A 16,835-nucleotide genomic window follows, 5' to 3' on the forward strand; every position below is an offset into this window, starting at 1 on the left:
CTTACAGCACCCCGAAGACTCTTCCAGTCACTCACAAATCTTGTGTATTTGTGCAAGGGGTGCCCTACATGCATGCACAGTACGTGTGTGTATGTTGGTATATAGTATTGAGATCAGGCAGTAAATCCGTACACAGCTAACACGTTCACAGCCGCCCAGAGTGCATGCTGGGCAAATTTAATCTGTCTCATTTTGACCGTTCTCCACCCTGTCCTGCCTATTGCTTCCATCACCCAGGATCCAGATCAGCCAATCCCATCAATGGTAAGGCCTCAGCTTCATCCGATCACAAGCCAGAAGCCTCATCCCTAAGCTCTGTCCCCCACCTAGCACACAGAGCTTTGCACGCCGTCCCATTCTGTTAGCCTTTTACGTTTGTTTCACCACGTACGGTAGTAGCATGCTTCACACATTTTTTTACTCCCCCCCAACAGTTTGAGAAGCTGTTTGGAGTCGTGTGCCGTCAGCCATTGTGTTGTCCTTGTTTTCACTGTTGAAATGCTGTATGTTCCCACTTGTGACTGGTGCCACAGTAAATGTCTCCCCACAGCACAGTTAGTTAGAACATGGGTTCCTCCCCCCTCACCCTGAGTGTGTGTCTGTGATTGTTCATTCAGACTCTAATTTAATTTCCTGTGAAGTTCTATTTGCCTCCAACTTCTGTGTTGTCATTAAAATAGTATTCATTCACCTTCAAATCTAAGTAAATCCATGAAGTACAAGATGAATAAATGTAGAAGAAGACATTATAATATGTCACGTTACCTTTTATGTTGCTGCACTGTCCCACAGCACTGGGTCTGTTGACACAGGGCTTGTGTTTTAAGATTTGACCAAGCATGTTATCAAAGGTTGGACCCCTCCCTTACCCCTTCTCCCTACCAGTTTCTCTCACTCTGAATACTGTCTAACCACAGTACAATTTTTTGTCATGTCTCCCGGCAGCCGGCAGTCGCTCCAGCTCCCCGGGCAAGCTGCTCGGCCACAGCAGCTACGGCCGGATCCCTCGAGCCACGGTGTCGGCCTCCACCACGCCAGCAGACAAGCGCACCAGGATCCCTCGCAGCCAGGGCTGCAGCCGTGAGACCAGTCCCAGCCGACTGGGCCTCGGTAAGGCCAGGACCACTCACACAAGTCTATCTATCTTTAGTGATAGATTACCTTTTACTTTGACCTCCGTTTTTTACTTCTTTCTTAAACAAACTTAAGCTTTAAATTATTTGATGCCCCAAATGATGAATGCTAATTGTTAATTTAATTAGTCGATTCCATCGGCTATGTGAGCATGAGCTTTAGAAATTAGCTTTAGAGACCAAGGCTGTAACCAGGCTGTAAACATGTTTACTTCTGCTGTAAAGTTGGGCATTTTAACATGGGGGTCTACGGGGATTGACTCCCTTTTGGAGCCAGCCTCAAGTGGCCATTCGATGAACTGCAGTTTTTGGCACTTCAGCGTTGGTTTCACTGCTCAGCACCCAAGGTTGCCACTTAGGTGAAAGAAACTGAAATGCAACATATCACAGTGTTCCTTTAACTCATCTGTTTCTCGTAAAATCCACACCATTAAAATGTGCAGGCACTGGGACAAGACTGCAACAAGTTAAACACTGACCATTCACATGCTCCACATCACCGACCACATGAACACATGTGCTGATAAGTGACATACGTTGACACAGGATTATGTTATGAAACTGGACCTTGCTATCTTAATTTCCTGATAAAGAGATAAACTCATGATTTGCCCTTTGAAACGCCGCAGAGGTCACATTTCCTTTTTAATCAGACCATAAACACTGCACAGATTGTTGTTGTCCATCACAAAGCGTTGTTGGCTTGTTATTGGCACAAACGGTGCAGATTGTCTGCGTTTGTTCTGCTAGTTCTCTTTTCATCATGATGAAAACGTACACACACTTGATGTATAGTTTTAGTCTTCAGCTAAACATTCCTCACAGATCTATTCTGATATAATATGATGATAATGTATGATTGGTTGAGAGGGAGCGGTGGTTATGGGTGTTGTAGTGGTTGGCATGAAAACGCCTGTGTTCGATGGAAAAAAATCTTTTTAGGCCTCCGCGTCGGTGACAGCTGTGGCCAGAGGCAATTTTGTTTTCAGGTTGTCTGTACATTCGGTTCAATTTTGGCACAAATGTCTACTTGGACTCAAGGATGAACTGATTAGATTTTGGTGGTAAAAGGTCAAAGGTCACTGTGACCTCACAAAACAAGTTTTTGGCCATAACTCAAGAGTTCATATGCTAATTATGACAATTTTACACAAATGTCTAATAGGATAGAATAATGAAGTGATGACATTTTAAACAGACATCGCGTGCAATGCATCCTGGTACATGTAGGCATTGCTGGTACGGCTCTGCGAGCAGGAGAACTCAGCGTTCTTGGTCAATATGGCACGCACTGGGGAATTTATTGCTTCAATGGATTACATTTACCATCAACACTGATTGGACATCCACATAAAAAGGTGGTGAATTTTCCCTTTAATGGACGACTGGCTGCTTTTGTGAAGTGTCATTGAAAAGTTGTTTCAATAAGAGGAAATGTTGAATCTTTATGATTAATTACAGATCCTTAATTTTTGTTTTGTTTTCAATTTGCCTCATTTGTTTGGATAAGAGGGGGATACTGTTCACGTTCCGCTGTTACTGCTGTTTTTTTATCCCAATTTGATATGTTACTTTCTTAATATCTAATCCCTGTAATCCTTTTCTTCCATATGTATCTCATCGTTAACAGGCACTTGAGTTGCTCTTTGGAGATGTCCAGACTATCTAACCTTTACTAGCAGTATGCTGTTTGACCAACTCACTCACCCAGCATTCTGCCACTGCTTCTGTCTCTGTCTCTGTCTCTGTCTCTGTCTCTGTCTCTGTCTCTGTCTCTGTCTCTGTCTTCTTCTAATCTCTCCAGTACATTTTTTCTCCCTTTTATATTTTGGGCACCGGGCCTCATTACAGAAACTTCCTATTTTATCTCAGTTTAGGATGACATTTAGGATTTGTTGTATTACAGAAACATGTTTCCTAATTGTATTTAGGAAAAAAATATTATTATTATATTAAATTATAGGAATTTAGTTATTACAGAGCTGTCCTAACTTAGGTAACATTTTCCAAATGTTGAATCCTAAATCCTAAACAGCAGCACTGTTGTTAGCTCTGTATGACAATGAAGATGGGGAACAACAAGAACGCTGAAATACAATGATTTGAAAGGCTACTCAAATCGTATGATGATGGATCACAAATGCACTTCGTTTTTGATTTTTTTTGTTAAGGTTGACTTCCAGACTTCCAGCCAGTAACAAGTGAGAGCCGTTGACATTATGGCTTGTCCGTCTCGAGTAGCCTACCTGTACATTCTAAACATAGATACAGGCGTGACAGGACGAGTGTCGATTGAAGAATCAAATGTACAGTTGTAGTTTGGATTTCTTAAATTAAGATAAGATAAGAGAGGACCCAGCAACCACGAGTTTAGGAATTCCTTCTGTAATAGGAAGACAGGATTTGTCCTATCTTTGACACGTTAAGATAGGACTAGCAGGTATTTTTCTGTAATGAGGCCCCTGAATGACAGATGTCACTTCATCAATCCGTCAGTCTGTCGAATGTGCATTTGTGCACAAAAAAATGATCCAAATGTGATGGTCATGAAATTCACTGAGCACATTCATGTGTTCAGTGCAATAAAGCCTTTTGATTTTAATGACTTTTGATGCTAATCTAATTGAGCACCACCATGAGCAAAGTTCTAAGAATAGCAAAGTCACCAGTTTGTTGTTTCATGCAGGACTTTGTTGGGTGTCATGAATAGTATAGTCCTGGAGGTACAGTACAGTCTGCAGGGCTTCCATAACCTCTACCCCTCTTCTCTTCCTCACTTCTGACTCTCAACCCCACTTTCCCTCATGAATGGACACTGACATTCCCATCTAACTTGTTGTCCTGACAGCCAGGCTGTGTGGTAAAGCTCTTCTTCCTGCTGCTCTTCCCTACCGCACGCTAGCCCGGAGCCGCATTCCCCGTCCCAGCATGAGTCAGGGTTGCAGTCGCGACACCAGTCGCGAGAGCAGCCGCGACACCAGCCCTGCTCGGGGCTTCACTCCTCTGGGTGAGTACCGCTGAGCTAGTAGCTGTCCGGACTACCTCTACCAGTGGGTGTCCTAACCGGACTATCTTTACCAGATGCTTACACCAGCCTCCCTCCTGTTGTTGGTCCTCTTTGTAGTGTCACCCTACCTCTGCCTGTCTTTCTCTGTGCATGCACTAATAGTGCCTTTCTGGGTTTTGGGAAGATTACTGTTCTGTGTCCAGTGTCTCTTTTGAATCCTGTTTTTAATTTTTTTTTATGATGGTATAAATTACGAAGTACTGTCTTCAAATGTACCTTATTTATTTTATCTTTATTTGTGCGTGTGAATACTTTCTGAGTGAATCTGTGTACAGATGTTGTGATTTTAAGTCTAAGAGCCATCATTTAAGATTGGGGAAGACATAGAGGAAGAAGTAGACGCAACAGAAACAGCAAGCAATAACTGCAGTCAGTATTCATAGCTGACGGTGCCCCTGCAACCAATGCACTGCTACTGCAGTTCTTGTGCTGTTACATCCCGGGAAGTGATGTCATAACTCTGCAGCCGTTGCTGTTTCAATAGGTAATCTATAAAGCAGGAGCGGAGAAGTATGCCATTCCTCAGCATGTCAGTGCTTCAGAGCCAAGCTTAAGGACTGTTAGCATAGCATAGGTTTACTGCTTTTGTTGTCGTTTTGTTCTTTCTGTGAAAAAATTTCACTTTTTCGAGTGTTTGTTGTTGTAATACTCACCCCATGTTTTAAATAGGACTAAAAGAATTAATGTTTTCTTCCAGGTGAGTTTTAATTTACATAACTTGCTTAGATACAATATGTGTACCTTGTGTTTAGAGTAGGGCTGTCAATCGATTAGAATATTTAATTGTGATTAATCGCAAATTAATCACACATTTTTCATCTGTTCAAAATGTACCTTAAAGGGGGAGATTTGTCAAGTATTTAATACTCTTTTCAACATGGGAGTGGGCAAATATGCAGCTTTATGCAAATTTATGTATATATTTATTATTGGAAATCAATTAACAACACAAAACAATGATAAATATTGTCCGGAAACCCTCACAGGTACTGCATTTAGCATAACAAATATGCTCAAATCATAACATGGCAAACTGCAGCTCAACAGGCAACAACAGCTGTCAGTGTGTCAGTGTGCTGACTTGACTATGACTTGCCCCAAACTGCATGTGATTATCATAAAGTGGGCATGTCTGTAAAGGGGAGACTCGTGGGTACCCATAGAACCCATTTTCATTCACATATCCTGAGGTCAGAGGTCAAGGGACCCCTTTGAAAATGGCCATGTTATTTTTTCCTTGCAAAAAATTCAGTGCAAGTTTGGAGCGTTATTTAGCCTTCTTCGCGACAAGCTAGTATGACATGGCTGGTACAAATAGATTCCTTAAGTTTTCTAGTTTCATATGATACCATATCATATGAGCCCGCTACAGCCTACGAAAGATTGATTGCGTTAAAGAAATTAGCGGCGGTAAACAAATTTGCGTCAACGTGTTATTGTGTAACCTTTGACAGCCCTAGTTTAAAGTGCAGAGATAAAAACTGGTCGTAATGAGTATTACAACAACAAACACTCAGAAAAATGATCCTGACAAAATCACCCGCCAAAACTCTTTTTCCCCTCCTGTTTTCACAGATGAAAAAAAAAAGAAACTATTTGTTCGTCCCATTCTCGTGAACGCATTATCTCTCTGGAGGGAATTTGGCCATAAGTCAAGAATTCATATGCTGATTATGACAATTTCAACAGGATAAAGTGATGACGTGATGACATTTTGAACAGACATGGATGTAAAGTGCAACTTGACTGGTTGGTGGCGGCATACAACCGAAAGGCTGTAATTCTAGTTTTCACCTGTTAAGCCATAAACACAGGAGAGAAAACAATTAAGATCAGACTTAGAAAATAGATCACCAGAATTTAGTTTTTATCACTTGCCCCTCCGTACTAATGTCACAGCCCAGCAGTGTAACATTGCTCCTGATTCTTACCGTAGAGGTTGGTGTTACACCTGTAGTATGTGTCATTAACCCCCTGGTCCGGATGTTGCCCACTTCTCCTGTGCCCTGCAGCCTCCCGACGTCACTCCCGTTCAACCAGCGCTCTCTCCACAGCCGACCACCACGGCCAGTCAGGTGACCTGCATGCCCAGACCTCCCGACCCCCCGGTCACTCTCGGTTCCCCACAAATTCCCTATCTTAGAGGCAATAATGCCAACTGGACCAGCATGCTTCTGTGGTTGTGTTAGCATCATCATTCCGTTACTTTATTTTCACTCCCGAGTATTTTTGAGTATTTTATTCAGTAATTTATCAAACAGGAAAGGTAAGAATGGACAGCTTGTATTTGTTTAGCATGTAAAGGGAAACATTCATCTGCCTGTCCCTTGAGCGCCACATTTTTTTCATTTTAGCTTTGATTTTTGTGGAATTGTGACCTTATATGGGTTGACTCAGTCCAGCTTCACTTGATGTTTATTTGACACGTCATCCTTTGTTCTTTGTGAGTTTGTGCCACTGTTGTTTTCATTTTGAACATATAGGCTCATATTTGTGTTTTCTTTCCTCTTTGGTTCATTGTTGGTGCTTTACATCCCTTCATCTCCGAGGGAAACGGCATAGCTGCAACGTATGCCTGTCTTTCTGCCCAAGGGCTCGTTCATCCTCTATTTGTGTTTTTCATTTTACTTTCGGTGGTTAGAGACTTGAGAATATTCCCCCTTTGGTTGGATCTTTTCAGCTCATTCATTTACAGTGCATTGCTTTTTATTCAAATGTGTCCAAAAGAAACTCGATCTGTGTGGTTACAAAAGTAAGAAAAGCATCCTTTGCTTTTGTCCATTCAGGTAAGTTACGGTGGCCACTTTTACTTGAGCTTCACTCACCATCTGCCTTTACCTGGTTTCTTTTCCCATTTCCTGTCTAGACCGATATGGTTTGATCCACCAAGCGAGGATCTCTGCATCAGTCAACGCTATGAGGGTCCTAAACACTGGCACAGAGGTGGAGGCAGCAGTTGCTGATGCTCTGGTAAGCTGCTGTGGAATGTTTTTCTTCAGGAAAAGACATATGTTAATAGGTTTGTTGTTATTGAAAGGGGGTTGTTGTTGTTGTTGTTGAAACAGGCACTAGGTAAGGTTTTCATGCTGACATTTTGTATAGAATGAGTTGACTGAATCGCAAAATTGGGTGGCAATAAAAATGCCTCATACCAGCCTTATACAGGGTATCTGCAGATCTTGAAAAGTCTTTAACAGCATTGAATATTCCCTCATAAAAAGGCCTTATAAGATATTCAAAAGTCTTAAATTGAATTGACAAACAGGTGTTATCTAACCATTCCCCACTGTTTGTATTATTGGGCTGACACATATCTGTCTGTCAGGCTCGGCCAACTGGATGCTTTCCAGACTGTAATCTCTTAACTGGAAACTGAGTGAGAAAAACACAGTCAACTTTTGCAAGGTTACAGTCTTAGACTTAGAACACAAATGTATGCTCATACAGTAGATTACAATAGCTGAGAGTATCTCAACCGTTCACACATATCGGTTGAAATGTGAAATGTGAAGTTTTGTCCTCTCAGCAGGACTGTACTTGTTCTTTGTGTCCTCTTAAACCTTCCCTCTCTCATCTTTCCCTCTTGGTTGTTTGTTACCATTTCAGCTATTAGGAGACTCCAGGAATAAGGTAGTTGGTCATTTTACATACTGTTCGTATATCCATGCCATCACGTACTAATCGAGTTCAGAAAACAATAATGCAGCTTGACTCATTCAATGGCTCGTGACACTCCTCCACCCCCAACCCCCTTTTGATTGATTTGATCTTTTGATTGAATTTCACCTTGAATGTTTCTGTCCATCGCATCCCAATCGTGTGCATCTACAGTATGGCACCCAGCAAAGTCGTTTTCTTTTTCACATTGTAGTATTATTGCATTGAACCTCATTGTTATGGTACATTATTCATTCATGTTTATTTTTTGAGTCTATGAGATTAAATATGCGCTACTGTTTGAGGTGTCTCCGACTGCATTGCATTTGTAGTCAAGACCTTTTTGCTGACTGATGGCACTGCTTGACTGGCTGTTGATGATTTTGTGCATCACTAAGGACATTTTTGGCTTTTTAATTTTAATTTGTTTGATCATTTTGGCTGTGTTAATACATATGGCATACATTTTGGCAAGGTGTTTTTTTGTTGTTGTTTTTTTTTACTTCTAAATTTTGGAAGTTCAACCTCCGCTCCTATAATAAGTCTATAATAAACCTCACTCAGACCCTTAAGGACAAAAATGCCCCCATTGAAACCCATTAAAACCACAATGTTTGATCCTACAGCCATTAATCATGCATTATATTATATCAGGCTTTCAATCTGGAGTCCTGGATTTAACATTGTAGTTTTTACTATTTTCCACCAGATTGAGCCATTTTCTCATGAATGCAGGTAAACAGGCAGGTAGCCTGTCTAATCATTTCATTCAAACCGAAAACCGGCTTATTACAGTCCTGCGACAGCCACAGATACCAGATTTAGTTTTCTCTTTTTTTTGTCAGAGTATTTGATTTATTGATTGCTGACAGGATGTAAAGATAATTTCGACAAATATAAACAAAATGTTTCTAAATCTTTACCAACCCTACCCTTTAAAGGGTTAAAATTCTGAAAATGAATGAATATTTGGTAGTTATAATCAGGACTGAAGTTGGTTAAACATTTAACTCAGTGAAAGTGGAAAATAATATTAATATTTAATTTTATGTTTTTTTACGCTGACATTTTTGTGCTCTAAGGAAATCAGAGCAACTTAGTTTTCTTTCAGCTGAGGAATTAGATACCACAACTGCGTATGTATCAAATTTCCCAAAGTCAAATCCACAGAACAAAACATGAAATGCAAACATGAAATGTACGGAAACTGCATGGCTCCTGATGCAACTGTCTTGCAATCTTGTAATCAAAGATTTTAACCTCACGGCTGAGTTTATTTCTCTAAGCACGTTTCCTTCCGAGCCTGGTTAACATTTAGGCATCAGACTGTGTGTTTCCTTCACGTTCTTCTTTCTCCCTCAGAGGAAGCCGTTGAGACGGAGGTACGAATCACCTGGGATGTACTCTGATGACGACGCCAACAGTGATGCGTCCAGCGCTTGCTCAGAGCGCTCATATGGCTCCAGGAACGGAGGCATCCCCCATTACCTGCGCCAGACGGAGGATGTGGCGGAGGTCCTGAACCACTGCGCCAGCTCCAACTGGTCAGAGAGGAAGGAGGGCCTCCTGGGTCTGCAGAATCTCCTCAAGAGCCAAAGAATACTGAGGTGAGGTTGGGCTCATGTATCTTGGCCAAAGTGTCAAACAGTGCCAGAGTGGAAATGTGAGCTTTGACACTATGTCCAGCTCACTCAAGTGTGACCAAAGGCTATAACTGTGTGTCGTCTGCTTCAGGAGATGTTAATGTTTAATACCTCTGAATGGTACAATAAGAGACCGTATCCAGCAATCTCTAAATGGCAACATAATCAGGATTTTGGCCGTGTCTAGTTACTCTTCGCAGGAGTCAAGGATATAAATACAAATACAAACTTGGTGACGATAGGAAAGAGTCTCTTGACTGGCAGGCATCACTTCCTTCCATCCCACATGTCATGAGCACGGCATGAACACACTGTGTGCACTCGAACAGTTTGGGCAAAAATGTCTTATTGCCTAGATAATTTACTCCCTACTGAAAACGCCCTGTAATGGGTCTGTCCCAACACCCACGGTAATCGCTAGTAGTCAAGTGTCTACTTGTGTGACATATTTCCGGTAATTGCCGCAGTGCCCATTAAGAGCGCAAGCATGCAGAAGTTTATCAGAGCTCACTGGGACATTCTTGTTTGATAAAAACGCAAATACAAATACCGTACATGACATAACAAAAGAGACATAATATGATATTATTTAGAATGCTTTCTGTCTGATACATTGTTTAAGGATGGAACATATGTATGTTGACACTGACAGGGTCAGATATGTGATTATTCTTATCAGTCCCATCAAGAAGAACGGTGTGAAGGTTTGATTATAATTCTATTATATTCACTCTGTATCCAACACGGCGTCTGTCCTAAAACCAGCTTATAGGCTCATTACTGCCAACAGCTGGACAGGTGTAGCATGGAAGACAGTGGTGAATTATGGGATAAACTTACCTCTGAATACAACGTCAAAGTGTTATTAGGAAAGGTGTACTCTATGTTGGTATTTTTCCAACGTGAGACACGCTTGCCTTCTACCTCGCCGCACGTGACCGCGCAATTAAGTGCTGAAGACCTCAAGTGTGGGTATTGGGACAAAGCCACCGTCTTTGAACAATGCTGAAGGGATAAAATCAAAGTGACTGGGCTGTCTTGGTTGTGGCACGGTGTTTGTGAGATCATTCATTAGTTTAGCTGAACTCAAAGAGTTTTCCTCAGGAGCCTGGGGAAACTCTTCGACTGCAGCCTGAAGGACACCGCTACCCTCCACAAAACCAGCAGAGACCTTGAGGTCTGACTTAAAAAGGTTGACAAATCTGGGCTGCCCAGTCATTTCAAGGCTTGGATATACCTGCCTGCCCAGGGTTTTATGGCCCCTGCTACTATATGATGTTCCTATGTCAACTAAGGAAGCCCTGGAGAAGAAAATCAGCAGCTATCTGTGAAGGTGGCTTGGCCTGCCCAGGAGCTTAAGCAGTGCCGCTCTGTAGGGTCAACCAGCACCCTACAGCTCTCCTTCAGCGGCCTCTTCGTACTGTAATTTGTAGTGACATGAACAAGAGAAGCCATGCAGTACAGAGACTCCAGGGAGCCCAAAGTAGCAGCAGCTGGCATTGAGGTCTGGACAGGCACAAAGTGGAGTGCTGCCAGAGAGTAACAGGTGGCAGAGGCAGGGTTAAGGCAGAAGGCTCTTGTTGGGACGGTGGCAGCAGGGTCATCAGGCCTGGGCTACTTTCCAAGCTTTACCCCCCATGACCCCGGGAACATTACTGATGTTGCTTCCCAGTTCATCCGAGAGATGCATCTTGCAACCATCTTGGTTGTGGTACAGTCTTAGTGAGAGCACTTATTAGCTTAGTAAATGGCCGAGATGGAAGTGTAGGGGCTAAACTGCTGAGGGTTTTATGATCATCTAAGCTTTAAAGGTTGTCTATATGATATCCAGAGCATTACATAGCAAATTATTATTTGCTATGTAAATATATAGAGGAGTAATGTCTACCTGAGCAGAGAATGAAGTCTCTCTCCCTCTGTGCGTGCTGTAATCAGAGCTTCTCTGTGTTTTGTTGACATAGCCGAGCCGGCCGTGCGTGCTTTTAGTGCATGTTCGTGCACTGGCTATCTCACGGCCGCTGCTCTGCACGGCTCTCATAGGACGGTTACAGCTGATAACGCCATCCCGACTGATGGCGCCGTTGTGGAAGCATAGCGTCCCCCCTGCCCTGTTAGCTCTGTCAGCAGTGTTCCTGTTGTTTTCACTGTTAGCGCTGTTAGCACCATCGGCTCAGCTGTCCGTCGCCATGTTGATAGCCGTGTGGAAGCAATAGAAATGCTCTCAATCTCACATTTGGCACTTTTCATGTAATTTTGAAGAGGCAAATAGTAGCACCTGAAACCTTGCGTTTCAGTGAAATGATGTCTGTGTTTCTAACCTTTTAACATAAGAAGCTTATGAAGCATTTTGTCGAACCCCGCCCTGCTTGACATACCTCCTGGTGTCTTTTGTTCACTGCAGTCGAGTGGAGCTGAAGAGACTTTGCGAGATCTTCACAAGGATGTTTGCAGATCCACATAGCAAGGTAAGTAAAGAAGATGACTTGTTCTAATTATGACTGTAGTGTAAAGGCATGGTATCCAAAATACAGCAATACTGTACATAGTTGAGGTGTGACTTACTTGAAACTAATGTAGTATCTCTTGTTGCATGGCCTGCCTTGCTGTGGATTTAACAACAGAGAGTAAGTGTGTTTTTGTATCTATATTACCACAGGCATTAACCTAAATGTGTCTGAACATGAGCAGTTTAATGTTACAGTAGTTAAGTCAAATCAAGCCGTGTTGTATGATACATGTCTTAACCGTGCACACGTCCTCAGGTGTTCAGCATGTTCCTGGAGACTCTCGTGGACTTCGTCACAGTACACAGGGAGGACCTGCAGGACTGGCTTTTTGTCCTGCTCACTCAGCTGCTGAAGAAGATGGGGGCAGATCTGCTGGGCTCAGTCCAGGCCAAAGTCCAGAAGGCCCTGGATATCACAAGGTCTGTAATGCAAGCCCAGTCACAGGGAGGGGATAGCAAAGATTAGTGGCTTTAGTGCATTTCCAGTGGATATGGGGACATTTCACACTATTGGATATTAGTTCTCCATTCATCTCTTTAGTTGAATGTAAACATTAGTAATTGTGTGAGAGATTTTTGTGTTTGTGGTGAACTTTGAAATCAGTAGCAACCCTTAAGTCATATTCTATACAGATCTGTTTGAAAGACACGTGACTTCCAAAGCCCCTCAGTTAGTGGTCAACCTTATCATTGAGCCGGCTGATACAACCTCATAAACTACATCATAGCATACACAGTCTAATAGCATGGAAAAAGTGAACTTCTCATTTCTTTCTCTTTCTCAGGGACTCCTTCCCATTCGACCAACAGTTCAACATCCTGATGAGGTTCATCGTCGATCAGACTCAGACACCTAATCTGAAGGTGAAGTCGTTTTCAGATTCTCTTCATATAGGCGAGATGATGTTGATCGGTTAGTGTGATTGACGCAACGTCTTGTAAGACATGCGACTGAATGCTTGTTTCCTATTTAAGGTTAAGGTGGCCATTCTGAAGTACATTGAGTGCCTGGCTCGGCAGATGGACCCGACGGACTTTGTCAACTCCAGCGAGACGCGCCTGGCCGTATCTCGCATCATCACCTGGACCACTGAACCCAAAAGTTCTGATGTCAGGAAGGTAGGCGTTATTCAGTATTGACAGTAGGAATCTCTTTGCTCAGACAAAACCTTTTCCTTGTTTTTATTTAAAGTAGGATGCCTATATTCAGCAGATGTTTAATCTTTATCAATGGAGTGACGAGGGAATATCAATGTATTATTTTAGTTTTAGGTTCAAACAAGGTGTGATCCAGGACATAATGGTACCAAGGAAAGTTGTTTTTTTTCCTCTAGGGCAATTAGTAAGCATATAATCTACACAGGAAGTTATGCCATACTAAACTATTATAATTTTAATAACATTACAAGTGGGTGAGCTTATTGCAAAACTAATTGCTAAAGGAAACACATGATACACACGACAGCCAGTGGCATCTTGTATACTCCTGTAAATTCCTCAGCCTGTAGTGTTTGTTTAGCAACAGTTGTAAACTTTGATAATAGTCACTCTCTGTGTGGATGGCCTTGGGTCAGCAGCCCATTACCTTCCACTTGTCTGACGCGCGTCATGTGTTCCCTCCCCCCGTCTCCCCTTCTGTTTGTTTTTCCACTACTGTTCTTCTTCCAAATGAAATCCTCCCCTATAATTTCAAATCAGGGCCTGACTTCCAGGCACACTGAATATATATCTAGGAGGATAGATTTGTTGTGTCTGCTGCTGAAAGCAATCCTCACTTTAGTTTGTTTTTTAGTACAAAATATCCGTTATCTGGGAAGTTTGATCCACACAGTGTTAGTTGGTACGGAAGCCCTGAGAGGCAAGTGAGAAAAAAAAATCTGTTGATCCATTTTCTAAGTCTTTAAGTCATTTTAGAAGTTTCTAAATTTCCAGGATAATATTTCTCAATTCCTCAATGTCACCTGTTGTAATACTCATTTCAGCCACAAGAGGCTGGAGTGCACCATTACCCCTCTATGTCCTTAATAGGATTAAAAGCATTCATGTTTTCTTCCAGGTGAGTTTTAACGTCTAAACACAAGGTACATATATTGTGTTAGCATGTTTTGGAAATTAAAGTCACCTGGAAAAGTTTGTAGTCGTATTTAGAGCATAGTGTAGTGGTGCACTTCAGCATCTTGTGGCCGAACAGTTAAAAAATTCTCCTGACAAAAACAAATTCATCTCCTAAATTTTTTTTACACCTGTTTCCACAAGAAAACGATCCTTGCAAACTTTTCCCCACCTGTTTCAGATTAAAAAAAATTAAATAAAATAAAGAAAACCTTTTTTTCTTTTCTTTTTTTACATTTTCTTAAGTCATAAACGTAGGAGAGTAAACAATTTAGATCAGACTTAGAAAATGGATCACCAGATCTTTTTCTTCCTCACTTGGCTCTCGGGGGGGCTTCTGTAGGTTTGTGCTTAGTTGTTATGAAAGACTGGTTCAGTATTGCATCCATATGTGTTGCTGGAGGACCTGTGTCATGCTGTAATGCCCATTCTACCTTGCCACTGTGCCCCAGACCCTTCATAACTGGGTGAGCGACGAGCTAGCTGGCAGGTCCAGTACTGCAGCCTTACTGTCCGCTGAGGGCAACCAGGAAGAAAGGTGTAAGCAGGTAGAGCCCACTCCGACAGCCAATCACAACACGACACGTTAAGCACGCAATGCCCCGCCTGCCCGGTGCCTAACCAACATCTTCGAGACAGCGAAGACTCGAGTGTGGCATCTGTCACTCACCTCTGCCATTTACTATGCTCTAGCTGTTTTTGCTGTAACAACCTAAAAAACACTCTGTGCCTTGCAAATTGCTCACTCACCAGATAGATTAAGCTTGTTGTGCAACCACAAAAGACCGTAAGACCTTTAACCTCGGTATTTCTTAGAATTACAGGAAAATGCTTGTTGCTTTGTATGAATGGACATTTAAGCCAACTTTATTGCTCAACATTGATAGGAATGCTGTTTTGTTACTACTGTGTGCCTTTTGTTTGTCTGACTCACCTTAACAACCTCTCATCCACCTGCATACCTGCATGTTGTTAACATTTTATTTTTGTACAATATGTATTTAAACTAGTTTAGCTCAGGCTTATTATAACGTCATATATCTGTATGTATAGTGCCAAGTAACAGATGACTATTATACATGATTACATCACATAGTGTTACATTCATTTGCTTTTCTCCAAAGCAACATACAAAAAGTATATTCAAGCTTAAAAGCTAGAAGTGCGTTCCTCTCAAACAAACAACACAGTGTTCATTGCCAGTATAAGTGCTGAGAGTCCAGCTTTGGCATAAATGAAGAGAACCACATCAGATAACTTTTTAATCACCATAAAATATGAATCATAGACAGTGTATACTGTGTCACATGTTTGCTAGCCTGATATAAAGATCAGATTGTTTGTCAATCAGTTTTTCAACCCATCATCTTCAGGGTCAAACATCACGCACATACTGCTGTAATCAGCGGAACTAGCTCATTCCGCTAGTATCTATGATTAGTATTATGCCTTATAATCATCACATTTAGATTTTTCTTTACTATGAAAAGAAATTAAGGTGATGGTTGTCTGTACATCCATGCTTTACAGCAATCAGGAACTTGCTGGTTCCTGATGAAGCATGATTTTTCACAGTGCAGAATTACCGAAATGTATAAACAAATACAGGCTAACTCACATTGCAACATTATACTTCACATTTACATGACCTGAGGCCTGTTGGCAATCTCACAATATACTCAAGCCAAAAGGAAACATGTAGTAACACTGCCATACAACCTGTAAATATAGATGTAAGAAAAACAAAACAAGCAAAAACAGCTAAGGGTTAGGAAGTTACTGTAGCTAATATCACAAAAATGTGATTATTATCCCTCAAATGTCTCCTGAGGCAAACCATCTAGTTACCGTTTAACTTCTGTTCCCCAGCAAACAATAGCAACGTATTTTCTACTGCCTCCTTCCAGTTTGATGTGTACTCACTTGCATGTTGCAACGTTGATATAGCAACAATGTCCTTGAATAGATGTGTACTTCATAAGTCTTCCACTGAATGCAACTTTGAACTCTCCCCTTTTAACAGTTTCTTTCTACAGGCTAATGCATACTGTATGTGAGTCTACCAAAAAAGTGCATTGGGGAGTTGAATAGTTGGTTTCCATGGTTTCCGAACTGTTTTGACCTTTATTAACCTTTGCATTGTATTGGTCTTCTGTGGTTTTACAGATGCTGACCATGTGGAAGATTGTCAAATATTACATCAATTCATTATTCAGTCACAACCTGTGCGTTTTTGTATATTACAAATGTCAGTCCAGCTCCTCTGACTCACTCTGGATAGATTGCTGTTAGAAACAAACGGTCAAGGTATTTGTGGAACCAAGGAAACCATCTGAACCTCCTAAGCTGTTGTGTGCTCCATCCTAACCTGTTGTACTACGCTGCCTCCAGGCCGCCCAGGTGGTGCTGATCGCTTTGTTTGAGCTCAACACCCCAGAGTTCACCATGCTGCTGGGAGCTCTCCCCAAAACCTTCCAGGACGGAGCCACCAAACTACTGCACAACCACCTGAAGAACTCCAGCAATACCAGCGGCAGTGTGGTGAGTCAAACTCTGCAGTATTTGATGGCATTCACACAAAAGCCGGACCCCAAATGAAAAATCGTGTACCAATCCTCAAATGGTGACCACACAGCAGTAAACACCATGCTAGATGCTTATATTGCAGTATATATATATGCCATATTTAGATTTCATCATAGTTTCCTTGTCTTCCA

At 41.8% G+C, this 16,835-nt stretch overlaps 1 protein-coding gene and 1 long non-coding RNA gene across 50 annotated transcripts in view; one reads left to right on the plus strand and one right to left on the minus strand.

Moving 5' to 3' along the window:
- LOC141782345 (uncharacterized) overlaps positions 1–16,835 on the minus strand; it is a 221,876-nt gene that overhangs the window by 116,276 nt on the left and 88,765 nt on the right. The gene's annotated exons all lie outside the window — the stretch shown is intronic.
- The window catches only part of clasp1a (cytoplasmic linker associated protein 1a), a 103,788-nt gene that overhangs the window by 72,389 nt on the left and 14,564 nt on the right, over positions 1–16,835 (plus strand). For 7 of the 49 annotated variants that reach the window (XM_074658510.1, XM_074658511.1, XM_074658517.1 and 4 more), the window contains 13 exons: positions 238–264; positions 946–1,110; positions 3,982–4,140; positions 6,213–6,275; positions 7,067–7,170; positions 7,807–7,830; positions 9,220–9,464; positions 11,902–11,965; positions 12,263–12,426; positions 12,792–12,870; positions 12,982–13,125; positions 14,571–14,666; positions 16,510–16,659. In XM_074658510.1, the coding sequence (XP_074514611.1) occupies positions 238–264; positions 946–1,110; positions 3,982–4,140; positions 6,213–6,275; positions 7,067–7,170; positions 7,807–7,830; positions 9,220–9,464; positions 11,902–11,965; positions 12,263–12,426; positions 12,792–12,870; positions 12,982–13,125; positions 14,571–14,666; positions 16,510–16,659 (1,484 nt within the window). The remainder of the gene's footprint in view (positions 1–237; positions 265–945; positions 1,111–3,981; positions 4,141–6,212; positions 6,276–7,066; positions 7,171–7,806; positions 7,831–9,219; positions 9,465–11,901; positions 11,966–12,262; positions 12,427–12,791; positions 12,871–12,981; positions 13,126–14,570; positions 14,667–16,509; positions 16,660–16,835) is intronic. The other 42 variants (XM_074658523.1, XM_074658533.1, XM_074658540.1 and 39 more) reach the window with 27 other exon arrangements.

Source organism: Sebastes fasciatus, chromosome 14 (genome assembly GCF_043250625.1).
Source record: "Sebastes fasciatus isolate fSebFas1 chromosome 14, fSebFas1.pri, whole genome shotgun sequence".
Lineage (NCBI taxonomy): Eukaryota > Metazoa > Chordata > Actinopteri > Perciformes > Sebastidae > Sebastes > Sebastes fasciatus.